At 38.1% G+C, this 18,482-nt stretch overlaps 1 protein-coding gene across 1 annotated transcript in view; it reads right to left on the bottom strand.

Annotated features, from left to right (window-relative positions):
• Positions 1 to 18,057, bottom strand: part of LOC128368332 (polycystic kidney disease protein 1-like 2) — a 41,608-nt gene extending 23,551 nt beyond the window's left edge. The window contains 12 exon segments of the mRNA XM_053329122.1: positions 501 to 683; positions 789 to 931; positions 1,151 to 1,633; positions 5,974 to 6,112; positions 9,451 to 9,534; positions 10,563 to 10,753; positions 11,254 to 11,483; positions 14,139 to 14,286; positions 15,480 to 15,590; positions 16,789 to 16,956; positions 17,053 to 17,211; positions 17,772 to 18,057. Coding sequence (XP_053185097.1) covers positions 501 to 683; positions 789 to 931; positions 1,151 to 1,633; positions 5,974 to 6,112; positions 9,451 to 9,534; positions 10,563 to 10,753; positions 11,254 to 11,483; positions 14,139 to 14,286; positions 15,480 to 15,590; positions 16,789 to 16,956; positions 17,053 to 17,211; positions 17,772 to 18,057 — 2,325 coding nt within the window.
• Positions 18,058 to 18,482: the final 425 nt, after the last annotated feature.

Genomic DNA, 18,482 nt, shown 5'->3' with positions numbered 1-18,482 from the left:
GTGCCTGTAATGTGATTATTGCGTTTGCACTAATCCAATTCAGTACAATAACAAGATAGACCTTTGCAAAGCTTATGATGCACATTTTCTATAAATTTGATAAACATAATTCTGGATGTTGTCTTTTGTGGTGTTGTGGCTTTGCATTGTATTACACTGCAATATTTTCTCCCTCAATATGTTATGTTAGATATGAAGAGTGGGGTCCAAGTGGTCTCAGCCTTTTGGACCCCACTGTGTATGTTGGGGCTGGTTTACTCCACACTACATCTTGTTTGGGCAAATGTTACATAACTGGTGCACATGATATGGAAAAAGCACAGTCACTACTAGACAGCACTAGACTTGTCTGGGTGTTGTTACTCTTTAAGGTTAGGGATAGATCCAAGAATGGCGAACTTCTTTAAATCGACATATACCACTGAATCATTTCTTTTTAATGTGCTCAGATATATATTCTAGTTATCTATATCTACAGTATTATCCAGGAGTGCATTTACCTTTTGCCTGTCATCTTTTTGGGATATATCAGTTTGGCCATTCAGTTTATTAGAAACAGAAGTGAAGAGCTGTCCCACATTTACTCCTGACAGTAGGCCTTGTTTCTTAAGTTGAGCCACAGCATTCGTGACTGAAGCCTGGAGATGGTCTACAGTGTTGGAGGCCGCAGTAGAATCCAGCACCTGAGGAGGAAAAAGCCATCGTCTTACAGTATCGTAAATCAACATTTCTATAGGTTGTGTTCTGTAAGTATCCTCCATTTCTTAATCATCACAGTTTTGACAGACCTGTGTAGTAATAGTGGCACTTGCTACAAAGCTTTTATGTTTTGCAGTTGCTGTAATAACCAGGTTGAAGTTGGAACTGCTGTCTCCAAGAGGAAGGAATACAGACTTCGCCTCACTGTTCCTACTGCAACGCAACAGCTTACCTGTTCAAACAAGAAAGTCATGCAGATTAAAAGATTTATTGGAGAGTACATTAAAAGTTATAACCTGAATACTATGAAAAATGAGAGACTTAGATGAGTCGTCTTATTCCAAAGGTTTTGCCAACTTCATGTACTTACCCCCAGTCTTAAAACAATACTGACACTTTGGACATGGAATTTTAGTATTGCAAGTTATACTGAAAGCCTCAAGTATTGTACCACTCTTTGGTGATATGCTACATGAGAGCTCATCAGAATTGTTGTTGATCGCTTGTGAAGTTGTACCACCAGGGGCAGCAGTGACAGTGGTGACACTACTAGTGCCAGGTGGTGTATTGGCAGATTCAGCAGTGACAGTGGTTACACTAGTAGTGCCAGGTGGTGTATTGGCAGATTCAGCAGTGACAGTGGTGACAGTAGTAGTGCCAGGTGGTGTATTGGCAGGTTCAGCAGTGACAGTGGTGACAGTAGTAGTGCCAGGTGGTGTATTGGCAGGTTCAGCAGTGACAGTGGTGACAATAGTAATGCCAGGTGGTGTATTGGCAGGTTCAACAGTGGGATCAGTTTCTTCGTGGCTGTCATCAGTTTCTTCGTGGCTGTCTTCAGGTTCTGCTCTTGTCACAGTTGTAACTGGTTTCTGGGTAACAGGATCTGAAGGTGATGTCCTTATGGTGAATGTTGCATGAATAGGCACAGCATCCGCTTTAGTATAAAAGAAAAAGACAATGTGTAACATGTAGGGATCATTATTTAAAAGAAATAAAGGTACTATTTTATGTATTGATGTTAATGGTTTACTGTGGACAAACAATGAAAAGACCAACATCCATAAAATAATTCCTTTGCAGTTGCAATACACAACATTCAGCCACTAGATGTCACACTATAGTACTAACATCTCAGACTAAAACAAAAGTGTGTCATTTACTCAATAAAGTTGAGTAAATGAGAAGCTCAGATTAAATTGTCAAACTAGGCACTGTTGATCAAAGGAGGATCAAGATTATGTTAGTGCATTGCCTATTTCTCGCCTCAAGTGCTTTCATACATGTATTTCAGTGTACTGTTTAGCTGTAATTTGAGAAAGTTGTGATACGGCCACCATCATGAACACTGATGTGGATGATGCAGACAGACTCACTTACACTAACATGCATGTGACTGGACCGACTTCCAAAACAAAAAACAGAGAAGTTCAAATAAACATACACAGGGAGTGTTACTTCATTGACTGCTCAGGTCGCCAAATACTTCACTATATCCTTACATCGCAAATAGCTAGTGCGGCTGAATGTCATGTATTGCACTGAAATAGTACTGTTAATTTTGCACAGGCGAGTTCATTTCCTTGCATGAATTCAGCTTCATTCAGTGAATAAAGTACTAACAAAACTACTCTGGTCGTACTCTGGTCCCCTCATTACTGCTGTAAGTTTGCAACATTTGCACATAAATAATTTGCCAGAATCTCAAAAATAACACTGTCTAGCTTTGATTTTGTTTTACTGACATATGTATACACACCAGAAGTTATCACCACAACGACATTCTGACTAGCCGCTTTAGCCCATGCAAGAATGGAACGGTTTACGGTGTATACAGTCCCACCATTCCTTTTCCCTGTAAGTGGCCTTTGCTCTGCTTCTGAGTAACAGCTCCTTGTCTCTGCCTGCAAATGAATTAACATTCAGTCAGTGATACATTATTCAATTTACAGTATTGAATCTTGTAGTCCAAACTATTTAGAATCAATGAAGAAAGTCATGTTATGTTGAGTAATCACTTACTGGCCAATATCCCTCATTTCGTATGTCCATAATATTCCACACAACTTCCGGACATCTGCCTTTACACTTCATTTGAATTTTTGCATCTCTGATAAAGTTTACTGGATTACAGCCTTGAATACACCTTAAGCTACGGCACACGAAAAAAAGATCATTGTATTCACATTAATACAACCAAAAGGATATCGAGTTACTCCATGTCCGATTGATCATTTAGTTACTCTGCTTGATTTGGTTATTTATGAAAAAACATCTTCACATGTAAAAAGAACCACTAAAATCCATAAATGATACTTATAATCCCATATAATGTATTGATAAGACAAATGTGAATGTCAATTTCAATTCTCTCAGATATCAGAGTAGATACATTTCAAAAACATCACGTACCTTAGCCCTTCTGGGATGTTTTTATTGGGAGTGTAGGTGATACATATGGATTTACTGCGCCACACATTATTATTGGTTTTAGAAGACACAATAAAATGATATTTATTAAATTCAAATGGATCTGGCAGACAGCTTCCTTCAATGGTGTAACCCCTGGTGTACCAACTTCCTTGGCACTTACAGGGATTTTCTGTGAATGAACAAAGGAAGTCATTATACTACTGTAAAAATTGAAAGGCTGATAACAAAACAAACAAACAAAAATACTACTAAGAATAAGTATGTCTTCTGAGTTTGACATTCCACAGAAAAGTGTGTTGTTAACCACCCTGCCAAAGTTGAATCATTAAAAAAATCACCAAATACATGAAATCAGGCTTCAAAGTTGTTTTAAACTCAGCCTCTTTCTCTGCTACCAAATGCTGTGGGAGTGCCCGCCAAGTCCGCTGCAACCCTGCACTCTAACTCTACCCTGTGCATACAAACGCTTTGAGACAGTGGAAATTAGCAACAGAGATGGTGATAATCGCTCTCAAACATGTTATTTCATCTCATATCACATTTTAATTTAATCAGTTTATCATAAACATTCAGACCAGCAGTATAATTGGTGCTTGTGCCAGTGAGCCATAACTATTCCATAAGCACATTTTTATTTTAAAAAGATACAACCCAACTGAAATCTCAAACCAAAGTTCACTCAACATTACGTCAGTGTTGTCTCACCCAGAGCACAGAGGAGAGGGTCAGTTGTGGAAATGAAAGATATGTCAGGATGTGGCAGGTGGCAGGATGAAAGGAAAGTCTGGCTTGCTTTTTCTCTGATATTCAGCAGGGGTATACCGATTCCTTTTCACCTCAACTACATTAGCTAACTGATGAAATCATCATCATTGGTTGTAGTGGAGATGACATTGAATAACTTAAAGAACTGCAGAACAGAGTGCTCTCATATTACATATATCACTAAGTATGATTGTAAATATTTTTCTGATAGCTTTTGTATGTAAAATCGCTGCAGTGAACGCCATGGTGGCTGCTAACACATGGTGCCATCTTCACCACCTGAACTCATATATGGACAGAGTAAACTAGAGAAACACCTGCCTGCTGGATTTTGGAATAAATATAAATTAATACAGTTTTTATTGTAATGTGTGGTGTAAAAACTACTTAAAAGTGGTTAACTTTGAACAGGCCGCCTGCAGGGTGTCCAGTAAGAACTTAACCAAAGATGTCTGACGTTACGATCCACACAAAAGTTTACTGAAGTTGTATATGGGTGTTGTGGGTTACACACATAACTTAAACGAGTCCAAAAAACAGTGATGAGTGAGGTGGACTTCTATGTTTACTCTCGACACTGATGGGCATCTCAAGAGAGAGAGACTGATTTGTCCAGCAAAAGGAATAGTACATCAATATTCTTGAAGGCTTTTGCAACGGCCAATTATGGTTGAATGTGGGCATATAGAGGGTGGTATATGAGGCTGATCCAAGCACACATTTATTTATTTATATAACATTACCTGCAGGTGTACATACATATGGCTTTATAAATCTGATTTTTTTTTTATGTACATCTGCACTTTCAGTGTGGGTCCTATGCATTGCTTTATAAATGAGAAACCAGATCATTTTTAAAGAAATAATTGAGAAAAACCTTGGAAATGTAGGTAATGCACAAAAATCTTTCTAAAATATATCATATCCCACAACTGTGCACTGTATCCCTGTCACCAGTAAGTGGACAATGTGGATGCTAATTCAGGGCCTAACAACCTGTCATTTTGCATAAGTACTGGATGAAAAGTTAATCTCCAGAGACATATTGCATTTTCCAAAATGAATTGTGTCCTACAGGCCCTGGTCAGCCAGTTACAGATAAAAATTTCCCTGCGATATGACCAAAGGATTAGCGCGACATAATGTCAGTGCTGATGTGCAATCATTATGAATAAGATATTTACGTTCTATTGTCCTAGCTGTATTGCATGTTTTAGTTTACTGGACATATTGATGCAGGTTTTATCCTGCTTGTTGTCTGTTATCTGAATAACTGCCATACAGTTGTCAGTTGCATTCATTTGTGATTTAGTGACCTGTATTTTCAATGCTGATGGTTTGCTGTGTCTAAACACTGCTCCTTTAAGTCTTTTTTACATTTTAAGTCAATGAATTAATGAATGAGAGATAAATGGTTACTAAGGTAAAATAATTAATTACAATACTGATGATACAGTAGATCTTTTTTATACTAAACAAGCTCTACATCTCAACTGTCTTTTTTGAATATACAACTCAAAAACAAATCTGTATTGTATTTCCTTGTGTTACTTGCCACGGACATGCAGCTTTAGCCTTGGTATTTTTGCACAATTGCATTTACCAAGCTCAAAGTTTCAAAGCGGTCAGCTGTACAGGTTCAAAAAAGTCTATTGGAGAGAGCATTTTCAAACAACTAATGGAACTAGCATGAGTGTATTTAGCTGGCTAACTATAGCTTCAGATAAAGTCTGCTGGGGGACAAATGTTATTTCAGCTGACAAAATTGACAGTTGCTGACTAGAAATGAGAGGGTGATTTTGTTTATCTCTGTCTGAAATCAAAGACCTAAATTCCAGAAATCAGTGAAAATTTCAAGTGGTAAATCTGCAACCATTATCTTATATCTTATAGAAAATGTAAAGCTTGACATGCTTAGCAAGAGTAACTGAGGAGAGTGTTATTGGATGGCTGATGAACAATCGGCTAACAAGAAAGAGCTTAACAAACTACTTGTACTGCATGTTTTGAAAATCAACACATAAAAAAACACAACATATAATAAAGAATTGAGTAGATACTTACTGCACTCCCACCGACCTTGAGCGTTCTCAGAAGTTGGATAGGATTCTGCAGGCATTGAAAGTGTGATAGGTGTATTTTTGGAATTTATTGTATCTGAAGGTGTTGCAATGAGTGTGAGTGGAGCTCCTCTGACAACTCTAACATGTTGTTCTCTCTGAAAATTAAAAAAAACAAAAGGATTTAATTAACATATAGCTACTGTATATAAATATATTAAAATATAGCAGGACACCCCACATTTCTAATATTACTCGAAATTAAAAGTAAATGGAAAAAAAAATTACCGGTCTCATCAACAAATAATCATGTTTGTTACAGGCAGCCAACATATCCACATCCACTTCCAAAGAGGAGAAGACGTTCCATGCTCGGAGTCTCACATGTAAAGACCCTGTAGTAAAACATTCACTCATGAAAACAAAATAATCATCAGCTCATATGACTAAATAAGCTGAAACATGAGAAAAATACCTATAATTATTTAATGTCAATTTCTGATGCTACAACACAACACCAACTTAGAGGTAACGGTAACGGACATTAACACAGCTGTGGATTTCCCCACCAAACTGGATGCAGTACGAGGCTCTGGCCATGTATGCACTGTTTTCTGTTAGCCTCCTGCTAGCAGACTGCACTGTGTCACAGAGCTGAACTGATACAATGTGCACTGCAGAATGATCCTAACAATCTGTATTTACTGAGAGCTTGTTACGTGTGGGCCTGTAGGGGCGCTGTTGCCCAGTGATTTCCCCCTCCTTTTGTTTATTTCAGCTGGGATCTCCATCCTCTTTTTGTTGATACTTTGAGTTCTACTGTTTTACTTAAATAAACGTTGGTTTCATTTAGACCCCTGGTGTTTGAGCGTCCTTTTAAATATGTTGGTAAGGGGTCCGTAACAGAGCTGAAAACAATGAGCCAACAGGACCACAGCAGTGCAGCTTACCATAGATCATCATGGTTACCACCTGCTGTGAACTTGTAGTCAAAAAGAATTTCATCACAAGCTGATTTTACCCAGCATGGATAAAGCAGACCAACCCAGGCTACTGTAAGGACCCTATTATATTTACTCTGGTAACCTGAAACACTGTCACAGTTTCTGATGGATGTTGGCGAAGGCTCAATAAAGACTGAAAATTGTAGTGGAGATAATGGGACTCCTTGCTGAGAACCTCTTTGCAGCTGGAATGCAATACTGTTGGTAATTACAGATGCTGTAGATGAGTTGTGTAATGTTTTTACCAATTTGGATCAGAGAGATGAGGAGGAAGAACCAGTGTGCCCTAACATATACTTTTTCAGCATCAAAGGATGTGATGATAAATGGAGGCTTGTTGGGGAAGTTACTGTTTTTATTGTATTGAATCAGGTACGAAAGTCATCTTGTAGTTTCTGGGAGGTCTTCTTACCTTTTCCGTGAAATGTCACTCTAAATTTTGTTTTTCTAAATTCTCTCTCAGGATAAACTGACCTTTTTCACCCCATCCATCGGAAGGTGTCAGTTGACACTTTCCGCAACTATCACACTGAGGCTCTCTCAACCTCTGGGACCCCTGCCGTATCATGAAATGTATTTATGACACCTGACTGGGCAATTTTCGTTCTCTTGATTCATTTGCATCAAGAACCTTAGGAAGAATACAAACACAAAGAAACAAAAACTTTCCCTGATAAAGACTTTCAGGGAAAAAGGTTTCAGATCTCATCAAGAACGTAATGGGATTAAAACAATCGTGCCATCGTTTTCTTTTTCTCCCCGTCTCCTCCTCCCTCTCTATGTGACACACACAGATGCATTAGTGTTACAAGTAATAACCAAAATAATCCTAGATAGTCAAAGAAAAATCAAATCTCTTAGACAAAGGATTCTAGACATGTCAGTACTTTGAGCATGAAAGAACGTGCCTATCCCCAAAACATGCCACTACCTGTTGACAGACGCATTCATCTCACAGCACCTTTATTCTCTGATTGGACTCTGAAGACACACAGCTCGTCTCAGAATTCTTCCACCATTTTATTTATCTGTCGGTTACGTCAAGGTCTCTCATGTTTAAGTCTTAGCCTGCATTTGTTTGTGTCTTTTCGCCCAGATACGTGTAGTATTTCGACTTCCATGACAGCAAGCTTTATCTTTAACATTCTTTCATACTTAGGAGCTTTTAAAGTAGTCTTGCCCAGCCATTGAAATTCCTTTTTAAATATTATTTTTGTATGGAAAGTTTAGTCTATTAGTTAGTCAGTTAATTGTTATCTCTATTCGTCAAACTCAAGATGAAAGATCAAGACTCATCCAAGGACTCACAACTAACATTTGTTACCATTTATCCACATACGCCTACAACTCTGTACCAGCAGCTCTAGTGTGATACCACTGAGGGACCTGCTGTCCATCTCTTTCTTCACTCAGCATGCCCAACAAAACAAATGAATCCCTGGTGGTTCGCTGTGGAGCATCACAATGCTGAGTCACATGGGTTCAGCTGAGGACAATGCTACGACTGAATTCTGTCAGTCATCTGCCTCTGTGATCAAGAGTTGATGTTGGTAGTCCTCTGAAGCCTTACATTAAAAACACTACAGAATTGTAATTAGTTTTAACTTAACACTGCACTATTTTCCCAGTAGTTTAACATTTACAATCGTTCACTATTGACTAAACCCAATTAATCCATTCAAACTATTCATTACATTCATCTGTTTAATTCTACAGTTATGTGTTACTATGCCATTTATACATTTGTTGTTTACATTTAGCTATAAACATGTTTCTTTCATACACGTTTGTCGGTGAATGTTCCTGTTCCTAAAGCAGGGAACTCAAAGTCAATGTATCCAAAGAGCTTGCAGCTTCTGAGACTGAATAATTGAGACTGAATAATTTGATTTAATTATCTTCCTCCTAATTAATGAAGGTGGTGCCTCATCTCACGAGTACAAATTTACAATAAAGGTAGATTTATTCCTACAGCTACCTTTGATAATACCAGTTTGAACTGTGTGCATTAGAGATGAAATGACAAATCCCAGTCATAAAGCTTAATTTATCATTTTCATGTTAGTGTTGCTTAATAATATAGTATTGTGGAGTGTGGTCTTTATCTGGTTTGGGGACTAGAGATATATAGGTAGTGGGTGGAATTATATCATTTTGTATATTTAAGACTTACTTTAGAGGACAGTGGTGATATACAGTAAGGGTCCAAAACCTCTCATAGAACTCAACTAGATTGTCATCTATTGATCTGAGTGATCTGTTGTTTAGCATGGGATTAAATGCTTTGGTCACTTTTTGGAGAGAAATTGGTTCTTCTAAGTAACCCTAACCCATTTGTAATAGTCTCTCTTTTCCATACCTTGAATTGGACGTTCAATATGAAAAATGTCATTCCTTGTATTCATTTCCCTGGTCTCCAAGAATGAGCTGCTGTTACTAGTCAGTAAGAAGAAGAGCAGCACAGGTGCACCTCGCTCAAGGGAAACACCAACGGTAATATCTGAAGAGTCTAGACAGTCGCCCCTATCTGCCAACAGAGAGGCCTGCAGTCCAGCTACATCCTCCAGCACACACACCTGTAGTGTATGAAGCATTGAAGAAAACAGATTAACACATAGAATACAGAAAAACACACACATTTTCATTTCATATCACTGCTCAGTTAAACTTATCACAACAGATAATACACTGCTTTGTTTGGTCATTTGGGTTTTTGAGTTTACAGGTCTGCAGTTATGTTTCAGTTCATGTGTTTCCACTTTAAAACAAGGAATCCCATTCTTTACATGTAAAAGCTAGTGAGTCATTGATTAATGGTTATGATCTAGTGATCTAGAGGAAGATGGACCCATATGTAGAGACCAAAAGCCAAAAATGATGTAGAACAAAACCAAAAGCACAAAGCTGATAAAACTGACAAGACTGTTGGATCCTTTGTCAGTGTTGTCAAAGACTAAACAGAAAACCAAAGCTTAAATACTGACAGAACGAGGGAATGGGGAACAGGTGACAAGACATAATTGCAAGCTAGGAGTGACAGACTGAAAGGACAGCGGAGACAGGGCATGGCTGACGAGACTGACACAAGATGGTGTGAAGGTTGGGGAAAAAGACAGAGGGCAAGGCAGGGCTAACGAAGCTGATGCAGGTCAGGTGTGGAGGGAGCACACAGTGAAAACCCAGAACAAACCACATTACTCAAAGGACTAAAGAAAAGTGCACCATAACAACACACAGGTAAGGGATGATTTCTGCAGTGTTTAAAAATATAGTACTGACCAGCCTAATGGAAACACCACAATTAAAGTTCACACTTTTTAACGTTGAGGGTTGACAGGTTGACAGGTTGTTGATTCAGATAAATTCACAAGGGTGCTCTGCTGTTAGCATACTGTACACGCCTCTACTTGACTGATGTTATAATCAAAGGTCAAATTTAATCTCTATTTAGAAAAGTCCTCAATCAATGCCTTAATCAGATGATCAAAATGCTAACTACAAACCTTATATGTCATGTGCCACTAGCACAATCATAACAAAACACATAACAACCCCACATGGATGATGAATTATATTTCTGGTCATATTTACTAATTGAATTTACCTGCAGTTCTGTGGATACTTCAGGGTATGTGACCATGTTGGATGCATAAAGGATCAGTCGGTGGCAGCCAGTCCCAAGCTGCTTTACTATGCCTGGAGTCACTGTGATATTCTGGGGTAAAATTCCTTTCGCTACAGATACACTGGACAGCAACACATCACCCCTCTGGATTCTGTAGGTCACATTTGTCCCTGCAGAAATAAAAGAAAAAATTAAATACACTATCACAAAATGGCTTTTAAAATTCACATATATAAATCCAAGAAAATAAAATGCATGATATACTAAGACAAAAAACAGATTTTTTCCAGCAGTGATAGAAAAGTGGACAAGATGATATTTACTGTTAGTATGCTTTTTATAATTATCCTCCATATATAGCATACAGTATGGCCAATCAATTAGTGAGAGAGAGGCCTGAGTTTCAGAGTCTCTAAGCTTGATAGAAAGCATGCTAACAGATTTGGACAAAAATACTTGGCCAGGCCCCAGATCATATATTGTTAACATAACCCCTTAAATAATGTATAACAGCTGGCAACTCAGAAATACTATATAAGCTGCTCCTTGTTTGTTCATTGTCATTTGACCCATGCATGACCCGAGCTCATATTAAACTAGCACTGAAGTGAACTCCTTGATTCGTCTCCTCTTTGAGTCTTCAGGAACAATCATACTGACAAGTACCTACCTGCTTTTACTTCAATTTGAATTTTAAATGGCTCTCCATAAAGGGCTTTGCAGTCTGTTGCCATGAAAGACATGTCTCCAGCATTGCACTTGATGACACCGAACTCTGTGATAAGCTCTTGAATTGTTATTTTTTTCTGAGCTGTAATGTGTAGGTCATCGCTGGTGCATTCTGCTGCCACAATGAAAGCACTCGGATGGGTATATTTGTGCACCACGCTGCTCTCCAGCCTACATAAAAGAACATATAGAAGCAATTACAGTAACTATGCCTTTTGGATTCTGTAGAAAAACAACAATTGGTTATATATGTCTTTGACACACTAATCCATCTTTAAAAGTACAATCAGAAGCTTGCTTACCATAAAAACTGGACCTATATTCAAATATGTGACTGTAGACCTGTCATTAGAGCTGTGGTGTTATGTACAAAGAGGCATAAAAAGACTGAAAAGGTTGGACTAATTACATATATTAAACTGTGTGTCATTTGCTTATGAATATCATAAACCTCAGTACAGTTTAAAGGAATAGTTCAACAATTTTGTGAAAACATTTGTTTGCTTTCTTGCCAAGAGTTTGATTAGAAAACAACACATTAGGGTTTTATGAGGTCTGTGTGTGTGTGTCAACAAGACTTCAGAAAGTGGCTGTGCCTGGCCTAGAAACAGTTTTCCCCTGTAAGCTAAACAGCTGTTGGCTCTATATCAATCTTCTAATCTGTCAGCAGAAAGTAAATAAGCATATTTCACAAAAATGTCAAACTATTCCTTTATCAAAGTTTATCATTGGCCTCCAGATAAATACAGCTAACAAAATAAATACTGACATCTAGAAACAAACACTTCATCTTATAATATAACAAAATGTGTCCTCAGTATCTAATTTCTTCAAGTGGTCTATTTAACCAGTTCTAATTACATGTGCACAATATAACAACAAGGCTAAACTTGAAATAGGTTATTGATTATGCCCGTATGCTGTGCTACTAAGAGGCTAGGGGAGGATAAGACTCTCTAACATTTTGGTAAAAATGTTTCTAGAAATTGTCTTCATGATAATTATTTGTTTGCAATAGCTAACTGATATATATTTTGAATGAATGGGCTTTTAGTAAGAGGTGGACATAGCGCTCACAGCCAAATGAATTTATTTTTAATCAAAGGTGAACTAATTTGTAACCATGTCATAAAGTGTGTCTAAGTGTCTAAATGTTCATATAACAATAGCAGTGAACTGTATTTTATTGCCCAGCACAGAGTGAACAGTGACAATAGAGCAACACACAGATCAGAGGTTGATTCAAATGAAGCAGCACAAAATAGCATAGCATTTGAACAGATGTCTCAGAGTTATATCAACACTTGCCGCAGCAATGGAATGCTTAAAATATAACTAAACTTTTTTGATCACCCATTTAAATGCACTTAAATCAGCATAAGCAAAATTGTTTAATGAGTCAAACGTAAAAACGTCTAGAAATCAAGTCACGTTTATCTCTAACTTAGTTTGGGTGATCTCTACAATAGGCTTATCTGTTGTCCACAGCTATTTATGTTGTATGAAACCATTATCCTCCTGTTCAAGAAATCCCTGCAGCATATGAAGAGGAGGACAAGACAGATATGTTGAGAAATCTACAGCTTCTGATTTGAGAAGTGCTGTGGTAGAGCTCAGGGCCATTAATGCACAGCTGTTCATGGTGTTTACGTCCATTAAATCATGTGCAGAGGACACCAGGCTTCTACAAATACCCACACATAAAGTACAAGTCAAAAGTCTTGAAAGTGTGTCCAAACTGTGTCAGATTGGTCTATTATACTGAATATTGGGCATATTATACGGTAGATGTCAGCTTACAGGAGCTCATTATTGCTGTGCATCAGGACCTCCTTTCAGACTTTTTTTCTAATGCTTTATGCTTTATTTATGACAGTGTAAATACTGCTATTTGTTGCACTTTGCAATATGATGTGACAATTACCACCATGAGATACAGTATAATTAAAACTGTAAAAAGCTTGTATTATTGCAACCATGTAAATGGCTTCAGCAAACATGTTTTAATTACCTCTCTTTTTTACTTTCTTTTTTGCACCAACCAATAGTGTCACTGCACCAACAACACCGTGCCAGTTCAGGCCAAAAGAATCTCTTCAGAAAAACAATTAAAAAAAAAAAGAAAAAAAAGAAAGGTTGACCACTTAATTTGGTTGCCTCTCCAAGCATGATGTACTGACTGTGCTTATGATTATGCCTCATCATTTAATCAAGGCAACAGGAGAAAAGTTATTATTCAGTAGGACTGCTTAAAAATGAAAGCAGTATGCAAGTTTAGTTTTAAGTATTTTTTTTTTACATAATCTGCAATGTCACTGTTATATTTTAAGATATTATCATTTCTGTTTATAGGCTCAGTATTATTCCTTGTGATGACTAAACTGATCTGTCATCCTGTTATATGTACTGCCTTATTATCAGCTTGTCAGTCTCTGTTAGGCACTTTGAATTACACTGGGAATTTGAATGGTTTAAAAATGACACTTGTTTGACTGATTGTTTAATGTGTATAATCAGTTGAGTGCTTCTTTAAATTTTTAAATTCAGTCATGGACAGTCTGTTTGTCTATGAAAACCAAGTCATGATTTCCGCATCTGTGTTGCATAAACTTATCAGTGTTGGCGTGAATGTAATTATCCACCCATATCTGCAAAGATCCGGACTCTATGCACTACAAGAGCGCCAATAGTGCATGCTGGATGCTTGTCTCATGTACTGTATTCTTCATACTTGGTCCTATTCTCATTAAGTGGTCACATGCACCATTTACAACTTGCATCATGAGATTGTTGTTGTGTTGAGGTATGAGGTAACCCTTTACTCACCCATCTGAACCTTGTAGATAAATGACATGGCTGTCCCCAGCACTCAGTGTACAGCTAATGTTTCCTTTGGGCAAATGTAAAAGCCACTTCACACTGATGGTGACATCACTGAAAACAGCAGCCACTGTGCTCACTGACAGTGTGAGCCCTGGAGGGAGGTAATGATCAGAGATGTAGCAAAGTGCCTGTAAGCAACCAGGTCTCTAACAAATAGACAAGCATTAATCTTCATCATCGCAGTAGACAGCAGAAAGGCACAGGAATGTTTTCACATGCCAGCAACGAAGCAACACAAGAAACCAAGCAAGAATACACAGAGCGACATGAGCATTCATTTAGAGTCGCGTTTCTGTCCATCAAAGTCCAATATTCACTTTCTCCACTAATGCCGGAGTAAAATGTCTGGCCCTTTTCTATTAGCTCCACTATGTGCACCTGCATGTAATAAATGGTAAATGGACTGCACTTACATAGCACCTTTCTAGGCCTCCAACCACTCAAAGTGCTTTTTTACTACATGACACATTCACCCATTGACACACACATTTAAATGCTGATGGCAGGAGCTGTGACGCAGGGTGCACACCTGCCCATCAGGAGGAACTAACCAGTCACACACTGCTGGCAAAGCCATTGGGAGCATTTTGGGGTTTTATCGATTAATGGATTGACCTGCTCTACCTCCTGAGCCACAGCTGCTGTCCCCCCAGCCCCTTTGACACTTACTTTTTCCCTTTCAATGCTGGTCAAGTATCCTATAATGTGTGTTTTAAAGCTTTTTCCCGGAAAATGTGTTTAGAAATAACATTGTCTTAAAGGGGTGATGGTGAACCAAAACGGGTAAGTTGCTGGCTGTAAATCAAACCACAGAGGAACAGCAGAGTGTGGCCTGTGAGTCTGTCTTTACAGGCCACACCTTTAGCATATTCATATTCATTTGACCTATTGTCAGCATAAAAATAGGGAGAAGACAAGAAGGCAACTACTGAGCAATTTGTGCTAATCAAATACACAGGATGCAAACTGGAAACTTCAATGTCTTTTTTCAAATCCATAAGACACAAATTTGAATAATTTAAATTAGCTATTGAGATCATAATGGTGATAATACACAACAAAAAGAACTTTGTGTTTTGAAAGAGAGGTTGGCATTTTTTTGTGCATCTCTATAAAGCCACGGGTGACTTTTGGTGCTGACATTTAGTACAATCAGTGGTTCTTTATCTCAGTGCTCTCAGTGCTGCTTGTCCTCGATTGAAGCGATGGATGTAAGAAAAAACATTTGTGAGTACTGTTTGAAACATTCACAATTGAACCTTATAAATGATTACTGTGACGGACCATCTTTGCAGCGGTAATCCACAGACAGGTAACTCCCCAGCTGAGGACAGGGTTCACCAAAAGAGTCCACAAAGTTTTCAATGTGGCAGACCTGACGGCCGTGGCAGTGAGCTGAGAAACACAGAGAAGATGATGATAATACACAGCAATTATACAGACATTGACCGTTTAATAAATAAAAAATAAACTTTTAAACTAGGCCAAATTATACATTCATGTTCACAAGTTCTAGAGAGTAAACAACATGTTACTCAATGAACACTCCTACAAATAATCACACATGGATTAATTAATATTCATCATAAAAGGGGGACACTTGTGTAATACTTCTAACATGCATGAAGCAAAACACTTCACATTCACACACTCACATAGGCCTGGAGTGTTTACGTATGTACAGTCTTAATCAAGGATGCTTTGACATGTAAACAGGAGGAACCGGGTACATAAGCAACTTCACAACTACTCAGCAAGCTTCCTGGCCACCTGAGCGACAGTCACCTGTCATCTTCACTGTTATACAAAGTACTTATTCTCTAATTATTCTTCTGATTCCTCTGTTATGAATGTTAAGATGTGTTACTACATTATGTGATGGATATGGGTGGTATTAGGACTTAACAATGTGAGATTCTTAAATTCAACATTAGTATTAGGCAGCAGACCAGTCTGGATGTCGACTGAATGGGTTTCCTTTCACTGCTCAGGGACATGCAGTTCAGATCAATTTAAAATTCTCAATTATTCCTTTGTCTGTCTATGTGTGTGTTAGCTTTTGATAGACTGTTGACCTGTCAGGTGTCCTCAGCTTATCCATAGACTGCATTGCACCATGACACTGATCATGATAATTGAGTAAGGAAGTATAAATGATATAGTCTGCTTTTGCCACCACTTAAATGTATGAGTCAATATTGACTCTACTGAAGATGTAAGCCATCATTATGTCATCATCATTATTTCCAAATAAAGGCCTGTAGTGACACAATATATGCTTTGTGATATCTAGTTATCACTTTAAAAGTGGATTGAATTTCATCACAGTTTTCATCCATACAGAGGGTTTGTTTTCCTATTCTTTTTGTTTCCCTGTTAGGTATGGCAATTAATTCAGAGCCCATTGTGAAGCTAAGAGTGCTTGTTGTACAGTTCAGATCACTTAACTCTTGCTGGATTAGGTGATAGCATAATATTCATACATACATCAAATGTCATAGAGAATAACAGCTAAATACTAAGGAAATAATTGATGTTTTTATTGCACACAGAAAAGTATTTGACCGTGTTTTACCTTTTAATGAATCTGTACCATCCACCCAGCCACACTGATGTGTGGATGTTGTTATTGCAGAGGGTTTGGATTGACAGTAGTAAATGTTCTTGCGACCATAGAAGCCACCATCTATCATTAACACTTGACCAGAACCACACTGCAAAGTAGTGTTACGACCTTCACACACAATGGATCTCCCAGACTCTACAGCACAAGATTACAAAAGCAATACAAAATGATGATTATCCGCACCGTGATTCAGTATTACAGTATTGCGGAGTTTGAGTCAGAAAAACATACCATACTGACAGATGAAGTGTAGATTTTGGTTGCAGTTTCTTGTGGCTTTCCATCTGAGGCCTGAATTTTTCAGTATGTGTCCACAAGCTGCTCCTGGCTGCGGGCTGCTAATCCAATTTGAGTAGATGATATGTGAACCATCCAGCCAAGAGAGAGGACCTGAGGATGGAGCAAACCACTGCTGAACATAAAATATTCAGTATATCATTTAAGCAAATGTGACAGTAAGTACATTGACCTTTGTGGTTTCTTTCCCCCAACATTACCTGTATGGTGATTCTTTTTATTTGGGTACAAGTAACAATTATTATTATACAATGTTAACACGTGTTTTAATTGAAGTTACTTGGGGCAGTAAATTAAACATTCATTATCAATAAAGACCCAAACCTATAATGTATCATTCTAACTAGGCTTGCCTGTGTAGAAAAGGGTTGATGTTGCTTATCTTTACAGTGACCTCTATTATTATCCAAACACAATAAAACATCTATAATCCACACGGTTACACTGGATGACATCTTGCATTATCCAGTGAACATGTCACTGTACTTTATTTTAAGCCAATGCAGAATTCAGAATATGGAGTCAAAAGTACTCACTAGTATAAGAAGTAAGTCACTTGGAGAAAAAGAAGCTTATTTATAATATATGTATTGCTTCAGTTGTGGATAGAAGCAATTAGGTATATGCTTGAGTGAACATTTCTGCCTTCTTACCTTTGTCAGTTGGAGAAAATAGCAGTTTTGGCGAGGCAGAAGGTGCTACCCCAAGCCATATGTCCTTCTCTGGGTCCAGGTATCTCTGAAAGAAATATTGAGTGTCTTCATCTGGAATAAATGCAAGGTGTCCACCTTTTTGCTCGCACCAAGCCTGAGCACTGAAAAAAGTGTGCTTGAGATCTACAGACTCATAGCAGGAGCTTTTAAAGGCCGTCTGGTATCCTGGACAGGAGACAGCAACCTCTGTCTTATCTTCAGCCCAAGAAAGACAGCTGAGTGCCATCAAGATCAACAGGTGCAGAATTGTTTGGCACATCCTCTCTCTTTTAACTTCAAAAATCATAGTTAGACTCACATCACTCTTTTTTGAGTGTAGTGAAAAAAGTAAAACCACTTCACCCTTTGATCTTATGTTCTCATGCCCAGTGACAGCCTGCTTTTAAATGGGTCTGACAGGAGCCTCACTCACACACCTTTTTCTGGACGCCATGGACCATTGTTTACCTAGCAGCCTGCCTGCCTGCCTGCCTGCCTGCCTCCCTCAAAAACAAATGGTTTCTATTGTGTGCACAAACTGAGCTACAACAAAAGCAAAACCAGGTGGGTGGGGCCAGATAGCTTACGGTTAGGGTTCACCAATAATTTATAACATTTCATGAAAAAAAGTTTAAAAGTCTATATTTTGAAAATAAATAGACTAAATGGTAA

This window comes from Scomber japonicus, chromosome 11 (assembly GCF_027409825.1).
Source record: "Scomber japonicus isolate fScoJap1 chromosome 11, fScoJap1.pri, whole genome shotgun sequence".
NCBI classification, from domain to species: domain Eukaryota; kingdom Metazoa; phylum Chordata; class Actinopteri; order Scombriformes; family Scombridae; genus Scomber; species Scomber japonicus.
This window is presented reverse-complemented; position numbering and strand designations above follow the sequence as displayed.